Source organism: Heteronotia binoei, chromosome 4 (assembly GCF_032191835.1).
Source record: "Heteronotia binoei isolate CCM8104 ecotype False Entrance Well chromosome 4, APGP_CSIRO_Hbin_v1, whole genome shotgun sequence".
Classification (NCBI taxonomy): domain Eukaryota; kingdom Metazoa; phylum Chordata; class Lepidosauria; order Squamata; family Gekkonidae; genus Heteronotia; species Heteronotia binoei.
In genome coordinates, this window is record NC_083226.1 from 68950903 (window position 1) to 68965007 (window position 14105).

Genomic DNA, 14105 nt, shown 5'->3' on the forward strand with positions numbered 1-14105 from the left:
TGGATGCTCTGGAGGATTCCGAAGCCAAGCACTAGGAGTCCTCACAATCGATCTCGTCACCAACATCACCTACGTCTGACATCACAAAGCCAGCTGACCTCTCTCCATCTGAGGGATCCAAAGCATACCTGGACCCGCTCACAAACATGGCAAATACACTCAACATAAAATTTACCACAGACCTACCGAGAGTATCAGATGTGGTCCATGCGGATCTACCTGCAGGGTCCTTTCTGCCAATGCTACCCGTTCACCTGGAAGGATTAAAGGAGGCTTGGCACAAGCCTGCATCGGTACCACCTACATCCAAGAGGATTGAATCCTTATACAAGATACATGCACTGGATTCAAAATTTATATTTAATCACCCTGCACCCAATTCGATGATTGTGCATTCATCCCCAAAATCAAAACAAACACGTCATCCTGTCCCACCTGAGAAAGAGGGAAAGAAGTTGGACACCCTGGGAAGAAAACTTTACTCCCTCTCGACTGCCACTTCCAAGATCCATAATTATCTGGCTTATGTTTCAGCATATACTTTTAATTTAACGTCTCAACTCAATACACTGGTTCCATCTTTACCTGACCCTGCACAGAAGCAAGCATCACAGATATTACAAGAGCTCTCCCGAGTAAGCAAACAACGGATTAACTCAGTCCGCCACGCTGTTGCTTGTTCTTCTAGAACCATGGCCACCTCCATTGCCTTACTACAGCATGCCTGACTCCGCTCTTCATCACTGCAGCCTGACATTAAATTCAAAATAGATCTCCCTTTTGATGGTCAAGGTCTTTTTAATGCTATTACTGACGACATCCTAACTACAGTGGATGACAGCAGAAAGAGGGCCAAGAGATTAGGGTTTGATCAGCAACAGCCTCAAGCCAACAGGCAAAGAGGCTGGAAACCATCTTTTTACAAGCATCCCCGTTCACCCAGACAGGCCGACTACTGGAAACGTAAAGCTCCACCAGCTAAGCAACCATTCCATCAACGACCTCGACCACAACCGACTAAGAAGGCGACTGCTGCCCCAAAACAGTCTCTTTGCCGTGCTGGTACCACCTCCATCTCTACCACACCATCTCCATACAACAAGACTGCTCCCCTTTTACCCCATCTGGGAATCCATAACATCGGATTCATGGGTCCTGGCGATAATCCACAGGGGTTACACCATAGAGTTCGATTTGCCCCCGAGGCATCATCGCTTTATACATACCCCTCCTTCTCTATCTCTCCAGGAAGAGATCACTACCTTGCTGGCCAAGGCAGCCATAGAACCAGTCCCACCGCAATTCCATCGCACAGCGTTCTATTCGCGATACTGGGTTCTGGGAAAGGAGTTAGCGGCAGCTGAGGCTCCCTTTCAGGAAGCTGCCTGATGACAGACTGAGCGCAGCGCGGCGAGCCAATGATCAAGTGAGTGGAGGTGGGCTTTAGAGAGCCGGAACACGGTGGTAGAGCCAGTTCCAGCGTTGAAAACCAGGTGGCGTGGGGAAGGGTCGGGAGTGAGGAGGAGGGGGGAGGTGCAGAGCCATGGGGGGGGGAGGCGAAGGGAAGAAAGATGGAGTGGTAGCGGCCAGTATGGGAGGAGGCAGACAAACTAGGTGCTTGCTAGGGACACCTGGAGGGGGTGGGGAGCCCAATTTGGTGCCCCCACCCTCCTGGCGCCTTCAGCACCACCTGGAAGTTACCATGGGTCTACAAGTCAACACTGAGAAGTTCTGCCTGACTCCCTCCAGGAGATTGCAGTTTATAGGGGCAGTGCAAGACTCCCGCCGTGCAGAGCCTTCCTCCCCCTAGACAGGGCACAGCCATTGTGTCTCTTATTGTGACAATTCCTCGTCAGGGAGATGCATCAGCCCTTCAGATCCAATGGCTATTGGGTATGATGGCCGCAACTACAGCAGTTCTTCTACACGCGTGCTTGTGCATGAGACCACTACAGATGTGGTTTGTCAGGGTGTTCAACCCGCACTGCACTCTCACAACCAGAGATTCATGCTACTGCAGGAGATCCTAGCTTCCCTTTCCTGGTGAGAGTTGAGCTAGAATCTTACACAGGGCGCACCATTTCAGATTTCCTCTCCCACTCAGACAGTGACAACAGATGCCTCCCTTTGGGTATGGAAAGCACATCTATAGGGCGTTTGTGTCGGGCCCCTTGGGAACCGCATCTTGAAACCAGCCACATAAATTTCCTGGAACTTCTGGCAATCAAGTACACACTACATTCCTTCCAATACTTACTGAAGGGCTGTGTGGTATCTGTCCTCATGGACAATACGACAGCTCTTTACTATGCCAACAAGCAATGTGGGACGTTGTCTCTCAGACTGTATTACCTAGCATTGGACATCTGGGAGAGCTCTCTCTGCTGGGAAGTGCACTCAGTAGCCCCACACCTACTGGGCATCCAGAATGTCACAGTAAACACCTTGAGCGGGGGGGTGGGGGGGGTGGGCAGTCATTCCACAAGTGGGAACTCAACTGGACATACTTATGACCTCTGTTTCAGAAATGGGAACATCCGGACATTGATGTGCTAGCAACCAGTTACAACAAGAAGTGTAGAGAATTTTGTTTCAGGGCAGGGGCCGATCCCAAATCCCTTGGAGATGGGCTCTTACTGCCTTGCAGGGGAACGGGGAGCACCTCTTCCTCTTCCTTTTTCTGTCTCTAATTACCAGAGTGATACACAAAGCTGGTGCACAAAGGTCCAAGGGAATCTTGATCACCCACTGGTGGCTGATGCAGCATTAGTTTCCCTCCCTTCTGCATCTGTCAAAGCGAACCTTTTACCAGTTCCCTCCAGAACCTGATCTTCTCCTAGGCCACGGCGGCTGTCTCCTTCACCACACTGTCCCTCACCTGAAGCTGACCACCTGGAAGCAACACTAACGTCAATCAAGAGACGGATCAATCATGTCCTGCTTAACAGCAGAAGATCCTCTATGAGAGGATTGTACTCCTACAAATAGAAGGCTTTTATGGACTATAAGAACTCTGTACATAGTTCCCTTACCATCTCACCATTGTTGATTGTTGATTTTTTTAGTTTTTTTGCTGTCCCTCATTGACAAGGGTTTAGCTACATGTCCTTAAGGGTATACCTAGCCACTGTGTCCGCATCGCTTTCCCTGGTGGATCGCTTTTTGATATTTACCCACCCATCTACTAAGAAATTCCTGAAGGCCCTCATTCGTCTGTTTCCACCAGCAAGACATCCCCCCTCCCGGGACCTCCCATTGGTGCTGAATCACCTCACATTCTGCCCGTTTGAGCCCATGGCAACGTGCCCCCCACATCTTTTAACCTGGAAAACTACTTTTCTGGTTGCAGTTACATCCTCCCATAGGGTAGGGGAACTGAGGGCCCTCCGGTGCAATGTTCCATACATCTCTTTTTATTGGTTCCGGATATGAACTTTTTACCTAAGGTCATTTCTGAATTCCACTTATATGCAGACATTGTGTTACCTACCTTTTACTCATATCCATCCTCAGCGGAAGAACGATGTCTTAATATGTTGGCCGTATGGAGGGCCTTGTCCTATTTGCATAGGACAAGGGCATCCACAAGACGTCCTTGTTTGTCTCCTATGCCATAAAATTGCTGGCAACCGGAATCTTGTCTTAGTGACTGTTCAGATGGATAGAGGAAACTAGTGAACTTTGTTACCTGTTGGGAAAGAAACCCTACCCCAGCCCGATTCATGCCCACTCAACCAAGGCACTCGTGGCCTCTACTGCTTTCCTCAAAACAGTTCCCTTAATGGACATCTGCAGAGCTGCCATATGGACGACCTCCCACATGTTTGTGTGTCACTACGCTCTAGATGTTTGTCACACTTGAGCTCTGGTGGGCAGAGCAGTTTTACAAGCAGCACTTCCAGCACCCTCCTCCAGGTAGGTCTCTGACTTGCTTGCTAATGTCCCATCAGTGTGAAGCACAGACCACGAAGAAGATAAACAGGTTGCTTATCTGTAACTGATGATCTTCGAGTGGTCATCTGTGCATTCACACTACCAGCCCTCCTTTCCCACTGCTGTTGGTCCTCTTTTCAGGACTTACAGTAGTCAGAAGGAACTGGCGGGATCCTCGCACCCATTCCAGTGAGCATGTATGGTGAATGCCAATTGGGAGGAGTTTTAGAAGTACTGATTGGGATTGGCGCAGGCGCACTATATCCCATCAGTGTGAATGCAGAGATGACCACTCAAAGATCATCAGTTACAGGTAAGCAACCTGTTTTTCTCCCACCTCCTTTTGAATCCAGAAGCCAAAAAAAATTTATGAATAGGCCAACAAAACATTTCATTTTGTTTAGAATTGAATTTTCATGAGCTTATAAAGAAGGATTTCTGAAGGGTGTTCTGCACACGAAATAACACTGTGAAGTTCTTGTCTCCTGTCAGTTGATCTTCAAACATTTTATTAAAGGAATATTTAAACAAATTTTGGATTGCAGAAATTATGCCTCTCAGAGACCCTGTGATGTTTAAAAGTGTTTTGCATGCTCAGGCAAAATAAAATTTAGAAATATCATCCTTTTTTAAAGCTGATTCTGAGTCAAGAGGATGTAACCACTGTCTTAAGGACTCTGAATGAAAATTTAGGAGAGACTTCTAGCCCTGCAACTTCTGCACCAGAGCTCAAAGATGCTGGAAGCAGCCACAGTGAAACAATCAGTACTTCACAGTATTCTGGAGGTATGTTTGGCGACAAAATGATTTAAATGAGGTAGCTACAAGCCAGGGACCAAGAAAATTCAAAGGATGGAACCAAAATCCTGCCTGTCATGCTAGCCCCTACTTCCTTTCTGTTCCCATCCCCAGCTTAGTCTCCACTTTCTTTCCTTTCCCCTTTTCCTTTCTTCCCAAACTAGTTGCCATCTCTCCTTCCAGCCCCTTCCTGGGTTTTCAGGAATGCATCTTCCTCTTTATTGCCTCTTTCTCAGCAGTCTGGTCACCCAGATTAGTTAAGAAGTAGGGGAAAGAAAGACAGGCTTAGAGCAGAAATCCTGACCTGGAGCTTTGTGCTCCACATCTCTTGACATTGTTAACCTTTTGGTGGGATGTACAGTTAGGAGAGGCTAACAGTGAACACAAGGAACTTGGATAAACTCATTTGGGGGGGGGGGGGTCACATCTGCAGGTTCTGGCTTCCTCTTGCTGCTTTTTTGTTGCTTACAATTCTTTGTTTCCTCTTCCTTCCCTCTTTCCTTTCCTGCCACAACAACCTTCCTTGCTCACTTGTCTCTTCCCCTCCTTGCTGCCTCTGCCATTGCGTTGCTTACCAGCATTACTGCCTTCCTACCTTTCTACACTGCTTGCTTGTATCATTTCCTGCCCAGCCACTGGTGCTGCCAGTACCTCTTGCTCTCTGCCTACTCCGGCTACTTCTGTCACCTATTTATTGGGTTGTTAAACAACCCTTAAAACAGAAGCCAAGATCATTTTGCCTTCAGTAAATCTGGGTTTTCAGGAATTTTACAAAGGCTGCTCAGCCCCCCTCCCCATTGTGTAGATTTTTTATCCATACTCTGAGACCAGAGATATACACTGCTATGTAAAGATGCATAGATAAAGCTAACAACATTTTATTTATTTATTTATTTATTTGTTTAATTTATATCCCACCCTCCCCACCAAAGGCAGGCTTAGGGCGGCTCACAAACCAAGGGTTGACACAAATACATTAGTGTGACCAATACAATAAAACAACAATAAAAACATAAAACAAAAACAATTTAAAACAATTGCTTGTGCTACAATCATAATTTCAGGCAGCGATTTAAATTCTAGTGGTTACCTATATTCAGAGGTCTCAGGATCACTGTAGCGCAGTGAAGTAGGCCATTGGTGGTATTCTCATGGGCCAGTCCCATTGCTGCAGATGTTACCATTCATGTAAATGCCTGGCGGAAGAGTGCCATTTTGTAGGCCCTGTGGAACTGTAAGGGCTCTCGCAGGGCCCTAACCTCCACCGGCAACTCATTCCACCAGCTAGGGGCAGCAACAGAAAAGGCCCTGGCTCTCGTTGTTTTGAGCTTTGCTTCTCTGATGCTGGGAACTGTCAACTGGTTTTGAGACTTGAAGTGCTCGCTGGGGCATGTGTAGGGAAAGGCGGTCCCTAAGGTATGCAGGACCCTGGCCATATAGGGCTGTAAAGATAATAATCAGCACCTTGAAGCGAATCTGGTACATTATGTGCAGGAAGATGCTCCAAGTGAAATAACTTAGATATAACCAAAATGTATTTATATATATATAACTAATTTTGTTCATGTGGAATTCAGTGTATGGTTTCTAAACATGATGCTGATGAAGATTCAGGACTCAATGAACAATGTCAAACTAAAGTAGTTGAGAATTGAGAATTACACCCATTTTGGTACATTTGGATGATTTGCTGTTATATGTACACCTAGTACAAAGCTATGATGAAAGAAAGACACAAATTTGTTCTTTTCTCCTGGAACAACTCTTGGATTCCACTTTTTATACATATATTTTAATACAAAGAAATTGTAAGCCCATATTGCCTATATGCACCTGCATCTTGCAGGATGTTGCTAAATGGTAAGTTGACCAGACTTAATCTCAAGGCTTCTTTATCTTTAGAAAAAAAATAAATTTGTCTTCAGGGAAAAGGTCTCTGAAGGCTGCAGTGCATCAGAAAATGTGTTGTTTTATCTTTTCTTTCTGTAGATATGATATTTGCAACTAATGTTGATGGCCTTAATTTTTTTTAAGGTGGAATGAAAGTGGTAACATCTGCTGTAGTGGAAACGCACTCCTCTGTTAAAGTTAAAACAACGCTAAAATTGGACATCCAGTTTGATTCCCTCACTCTAGTTTTGTACAGTCCAAGCTCCAAGCAGGTGAGGAAATAAATCCATTCCAGAAACCCTCTGTATTTCATTGAGCATAGACCAGAGTAACTTCAGAGGATAGCTCTGTATCTGTTAGCAGGCAGAGAGCTTGATTTTTTTTCTAGTAATAGTCATCTAGCTAGCCAGTTGAACAAATGAGACTTAGAGCCTGAGTAGATACGTTTGATGTGTGATGAACTGTTCTGTCTTTTGGCTAAATTTTGACCATTTTATGACACTTTCTATGGTACGTCTTTACATAGTGACATAACAGAAAAACACAGCTTTATATATTGCTTAGTTCTTATTTGCTTTCTCAGCACTGGCTTCACTCAGACATAATGGTTTGCTCATTCCAAGAATGGCTGCAAGAAATCACCTGGTTTACATACTCCATTCTCTTCTCATGTGTGACTTAGACTGATTTTGCACTATGCTTGTTCCGGGGTGGAGAGCCCTTTTGCTACCAGTAGCAGAAGGGCTCTCCACCCTGGAACAAGTGTAGTGAGAAATCGGTCTCAGACTTCTGAAAACTTTATTTTTTTAACTTAACTGAATTTTTAACTTAACTGTTTAAATGTAATTTTATTTATTTCTGTATAATTAATGTTTGAATTGCTGTTAGCCGCCCTGAGCCTGCTCCGGCGGGGAGGGCGGGATACAAATAAAATTTTGTTGTTGTTGTTGTTGTTTATTTCTTGAGAAACTGCAGGTTCTTTTGGAACATCTGTGATGGACCCCTGTGGCTTCCCAACTCCTAGGCATATTTTCCCACAAAAACTTAGTTCCCTTCTGTTGCTTAGCCTCAGTAGCATGTATGTCTTTATTGTTATAAAAGACTTTTCTGTCCCATCCTTTGTCAGATATTTAGTTTGGCTTTTGATCCACCACAAGAATTTGAGGGACAGACAGGAGTCTTCTTGTCTTAAACCCTTTGAAATGGCACTTGAGACTATATAACTTGTCAAACCTCTCTTCCAGTGCTGATGTCTGTGTAAAGCAGGTTTTTTTTTTTTTTTTTTAAGATTTCTGGACTTAGAATCAAAATGCTCCCTCACGGTAGTTCTTATTCAATTTAGGCAAAAGAATCTACTTCCTTTTCTCAGAAGAAGAACCTGTCTGACTAATCCTATCAGAACAACTGACTTCACCTATCTCTTTCTCTGTCAGAAGCCAACTCAATGGCTTGTTGACTCTAAACAAAAGGTTTTCCACCTACAGTACACAGCTGATGATATACTTTATATAAGCTGATACTGGCCAATTAGAGACTGTGTAGAATCATGAGTTGGAAGGTACCTCCAGGGTCATCTAGTCCAACCCCCTACACAATGCAAGAAATTCAGAAATACCTGTCCTCACACCCTGTCAAGCATGCTATTTCTGTGTATTAAATCAATGCAGTTATTGGAATCTAATTTCTGTCTCTCCTTTGTTCTGGAATCTTTCCTTTCCCATAGTTGCATTTCAAAGCTTACCCCCCCCCCCCTCACTTTTCTCGCCTTCCTTTTGCGTTCTCACCTCTGGGTAGAAAATGTAGGAATGCAGTAACTTTGATGATAGAGAGAAAGGCGCCTCCCCCGAACAGTTCCCATTCACCGCTTATCAAGAGAAGCAGGAATGTATGGGAACAAGGGAAGTTTCAACCGCATGATAGTAGTGGGTAGTATTTTTGCATAGTTGTAGCAATTCACATATACATGTTATGTCTTGAGGTTATCTTTTCTATATCCTTTGATGTAGCCCTTAAAACGCTATGCTATGTGCAACTCTGTATCACTCTCAAGGTACCATACCTTGAGCAACAACGAATTATCAATAAAACGATTCTTTGTATCAAACAATTGCTTATTGGAAATACCGATGCTTGACAGTTTGAGAGTGATCCTTGTTGGAATTTAACTGAACTGGCAACTTTCTGACCAAATGACAGAGAGAGCTCCCGATAACAGTGAACTCCCGAACCCTCTGGAGAGAGGAAGAGGCGAGAGCCGAGAGGACGAGATGAAGGTATGGACCCGCCCCCCCCCCCCCCCCCCCCCCGTGGCACATACTAGATGCTTAATAGGCTGTGGGGCAAGGGTCTGCCCTGCATGTGCAGCAACTTCTTGTCACACCCCGAAATTGGGAGCTGCGGACTTCCACCACCCTGATGAAAGAGGCATCAGCTTGGAGAGAGGCCATCCTGACACGACACTCCCGCAGAGTAAGGGTGATGATCAGGGAGAGGTGCCTAGAAAGCACTCGCGAGAGCGCCCGACCCGTCAGCGGTGGGGAGCGAGAAGACCCCCAACCTGATGAGGGGGAGGAAGGTGAAGTCCCTGAACAACCTGGCCCCAATGGGGAAGATGAAGAGGTGGAACCGGATGAGCGAGTAATACTCCAGACGGTGAGAAATGAGATGGCTGACATGGCAAGGGGCTTGAGGGACGAGATTCAAGCCAACGCCACCTTCATGGCACGAGAAATTAGAAGGCAACTCAATCGGGTGCTGAGACCTGCCAACCTGAGGAGAGTGTCAATACCCCCCCCCTCCCCGGGAAGACATCCTGTCGTGTCACCAATGCCACCACCGATGGCGCCGCTGCCGGTCCCCTGAGACTACGGGAGCTAGATGCTACATTCAACGGGGACCATGAAGAAGTGGAGTACTTCTCCATCCAAGCCAATAGTTACATGCACTATTGGGGGAATACATTTCCTGATGAGTTCAGTCAAGTGGATTACCTGGGATTGAAGCTGAAAGGGGCCGCCAAACAATGGTACGTGAGTCTGTATGAGACCAGAAGCCCCAAATTGGATACAGTAGCCGCTTTCCTGCAAGCTCTACTCACACAGTATGAAGACCCACTCCAGGAAACCCGAGCGCTGACGGCCCTTGGAGACATGCAGCAAGGGTCGAAATCAGTGCATGAGTATGTGGCCAAATTTCGAGCAAACACAGCCCAAGTTTCGGGTTGGAACGAGCTGATGAAAATAGAACAGTTCCAGAGGGGCCTGAACGCAAGCGTGCTGAATAGAGCTCTGCAACAGGCTCGTCCCACCACACTGGTGGGATGGGTGCAATTAGCAGGCAAAGTAGAAACTAACACGAAAAGAGTGGCCCTGCAATGTCAGCAGCAGCAAGGGGGGACGTGAGTCTTGGTCTGGGACAAAACCTGAAGGAAAAAAGTCTCCCGCTGGAGGAGCCACCAAGCTGAATACTCCACACCGTTGTTTCCAGTGTGGGGATCTAAACCATCTAGCTGCTAACTGCCTGGAACGGCCTCGAGGCTTCCCCCTTACTCTGAAGCCCGGCCCGTCGGCACCCAAGAAGTCTTCCAGTTGTCCCAAAGAATCGGCGAAAGGGAACACCGTAGCCACTACTTCACTGGACGAAGACACCATCATCATCTATGAGCTGAGCGAGATGTCCTGGGAGGATGAGCTTGCGGGAAACGGGAACAACCTGCACCGAGAGGTGCCGAGCAGCAGGTCATGGAATTAACGGCACCATTGAGTGTGAGAATACCAGGATCTTTATTTTTTGTCCCACTGACTTTACTAAACTCAAAGCTAAAAAGATTTGTGCATGTGCAGGCCCTGATTGATTCAGGATGCACCAGAGAAATAATTACCCCCAAGTTAGTGGATGCTTTGTGTCTCCCCAAGGTCCCCTTACCCCAACCCATACAATTTGAGCAGATGGACGGGATGGTAATGAAAGGGGAACCATGAGTTGATCAAACTCAAGCAGTGCCAGTGAGCAAAGAAAACCACTGGGATACCGAACTCTTTGTAATTGCTCCTTCCGCATCTTTCAACGTGGTTTTAGGAGTGGGTTGGTTGGCGAAGCATGAACCAGACATTAAAAGGGAAGACCAAACCATAGACTTTACTGACATTAAATGCAATTGCCACCAATGCGACAAAACTTGGGGCATGGAGCCACCCCCCAGAAATGAAAGACTATGCTTAGTCGTAGAAGTACGCTCCATCTCCAAGGAGTATAAAGATTTAAAAGGCGTTTTGCGAAGAAGAAGCGAACAAACTCCCCCCACACTGGAATACCGACTGTGCTATAGAACTGATCCCAGGGCAAGAACTTCCCAAGGCAAAATTGTATTCCATGGGGTGGGCAGAGAAGGCTGAACTGAGGAAATTTTTAGACAAAAACCTAAAGAGGGGTTTCATTAGACTGTCAACAGCCCTACCTGCTGCCCCAGTATTGTTTAGAAAGAAGAAGGACGGGGGGCTTAGACTTTGCACAGATTTTCGAGATCAGTGGGATTTCAACCTCGAATGCCTACCCCGTACTGTTGATTAAGGACCTATTAAGTACATTGTCTGAAGGGAAAATCTTCACAAAATTGGACTTGCGAGATGCTTACTTAGAGTGTGCATAAAAGAAGGGGATGAGTGGAAAACTGCATTCAATACTCCCATAGGACAGTTTGAGTACCTAGTCATGCCATTTGGATTACAAGGGGCTCCCAGAGTTTTTATGAACTTCATAAATGAAGTACTAAGAGAGTACTTATATAAAGGGGCCGTGGTGTACCTGGGTGATAGAATTATTTATTCCAAGGACTTAAAGTCTCATGTGAAATTAGTATGTGAAGTACTCAACACTCTATACGAACATAAGCTATATGCCAAATTGTCTAAGTGTGAGTTCTATAAAACAGAACTGGATTATTTGGGGTACAGAGTGTCTGGGAAGGGACTAGCGATGGACCCTGTCAAGATACAAGCGTTATTAGATTGGGAACCCCTGAGGACACATAGACAGCTCCAATCTTTCCTCGGTTTCGCAAAGTTCATTCAGGGTTTTGCGCACACCATGTTGCCATTGACGGACCTTTTTAAAACAAAAGGGAAGGGCCTGGAAGCAAAACGGCCAGGCATGAAACTAGAATGGACAGCCAAGTGTCAGGAGGCGTTTAATAAACTGAAAAGATTATTCACCAGTGAACCTATTCTTAGCCACCCAGGTGAACTGCGACCCTTTTTGGTCCAATGTGACGCCTCCGATGTCGTTGTGGGAGCCATTTTAATGCAATCAGATGATGATTGGAGGCTACAGCCCTGTGCATACATTTCTAAAAAATTTTCCCAGGAACAGCGGAATTGGTTCGTGTGGGATAAAGAGGCATTTGCAGTAACTTTTGCGATAAAAACCTGGAGGTCTTGGCTAGAGGGAGCCTGAGTCCTGATTGAAATTTGAACAGATTATAAAAACTTAGAGGCACTTACGGGACGCCGGAAACTAACTGAAAAACAAATTCGGTGGGTGGGATTTTTCGCCAAATTTGATTTTACTTTAAAACATATTCCCGGATCCAAAAACTTTTTATTGGATGTTTTGTCTCTACTTCCTCAACACAACAGTCAAAGAGAAGAAGTCATTGACTATCATATCACGCAATCATCTAGTGGGGGCAGTCACTACCAGATCCAAGGCAAAGAGAGGCAACATTGAAGAGAAATGGGGAAGAGAAAGACTGATCACTGAGGTGGAAAAAGAGGGAGATACCAAACCAGGAGTTACCAAGGGAGAAGGAGGGTTCTGGTACCGGGAAGGGAAACTCTATGTACTGGAGAGCCTCTGGAAAGAAGTGCTACACTTTTGCCATAGTAGTAAAATCTCAGGGCACTTCGGGTATGTAAAAACCTTACACCTGGTCAATCAACAATTTTGGTGGCCACATATGAAGAAAGACATCTCGAGCTATGTATCCACCTGCCCAGTGTGCATAATGGCCAAGAAAAGGGGAAAGAAACCCCCTGGATTACTACAACACTTAGAAACCGCCGGGAGGCCGTGGTCAGTAGTTTCAATTGACTTTATCATAGAGCTCCCAGTGTCTCAAGGGAAAACTGTGATATTGGCAGTAGTGGATACTTCCTCGAAGCAAGCAAACTTCATCCCATGCCCGCAACTGCCTAATGCAAAAAAGCTAGCCTACCTGTTCTTCCAACACGTAGTTAAACTACATTCCTTCCCTGATAAGATTATTAGCGACAGGGGGCCGCAGTTCATTGCCAACTTCTGACGGAAATTTTGTAAATTAACAGACATGGAAGAAGGTCTGAGCTCAGCGTACCATCCTCAGACCAATGGACAGACGGAGAGGGTGAATGCGCTCCTAGAACAGTATTTATGGTGAATCACCAACAATCCAATTGGGTGGATTTGTTTCCATTTGCGGAGTATGGATATAAAACAGTGTCCACAGTTCCACCAAGACTTCTCCCTTCAGAGTAGTAAATGGTTATGAAGGGAAACCTTTCCCATTGTTACCAGGAGGAAATGCCGTGGAATTACCTTCATCTTTTGAACATTGGTGGGGAACCTTAGGGAAAGAATGGAAGATAATACAGGAAAACTTGGAAACGGTTAAGGGCACTTATAAAAGTCATTATGATAAGAATCATGTCCCAGTATGGGATTTCAAAGAACTTGCCAATGTCTCAGCCTTTGAGGAAATTAGCTTACAAATTCCTGGGTCCATTCAAAATAAAGAGAGTCATCAATAAAGTCACCATGGAGTTAGAATTGCCAGAAATGTTTGGTAAAATTCTTTCTGTCTTTCATTGTAGCATATTATGCCGGGATCCTGGAGCAATATCTTGGCACCCTCGACCGCAAGCTCCATAACCTATCCAGATTAGGAATCAGAGTCACCATGAAGTTCAATAAATTCTAGATGCCAAATTAAAAAGAGGGGTGCTGTACTTTCTAATTAGATGGAAACATTTCCCACCTAGTCACGATGAGTGGGTAGAGGCTTCAAATGTAAAAGCAGCAAAATTAATAAATTCTACCAATTAAATCCAAATAAACCCTGGAAAAATCTTAAGGGGGGCAGTATGTCAAGCATGCTATTTCTGTGTATTAAATCAATGCAGTTATTGGAATCTAATTTCTCTCTCTCCTTTGTTCTAGAATCTTTCCTTTCCCATAGTTGCATTTCAAAGCTTACTCCCCCCTCACTTTTCTCGCCTTCCTTTTCCTTGCTCACCTCTGGGTAGAAAATGTAGGAATGCAGTAACTTTGATGATAGAGAGAAAGGAGGCGCCTCTCCCGAACAATTCCCATTCACCGCTTATCAAGAGAAGCAGGAATGTATGGGAACAAGGGAAGTTTCAACCGCATGATAGTAGTGGGTAGTATTTTTGCATAGTTGTAGCAATTCACATATACATGTTATGTCTTGAGGTTATCTTTTCTATGTCCTC

General features: G+C 45.3%; 1 protein-coding gene across 2 annotated transcripts in view; it reads left to right on the top strand.

Annotated features, from left to right (window-relative positions):
- The window catches only part of VPS13A (vacuolar protein sorting 13 homolog A), a 313415-nt gene that overhangs the window by 160652 nt on the left and 138658 nt on the right, over window positions 1-14105 (top strand). For both annotated transcript variants that reach the window (XM_060237484.1, XM_060237485.1), the window contains exons 35-36: window positions 4569-4719; window positions 6766-6893. In XM_060237484.1, coding sequence (XP_060093467.1) covers window positions 4569-4719; window positions 6766-6893 — 279 coding nt within the window. The remainder of the gene's footprint in view (window positions 1-4568; window positions 4720-6765; window positions 6894-14105) is intronic.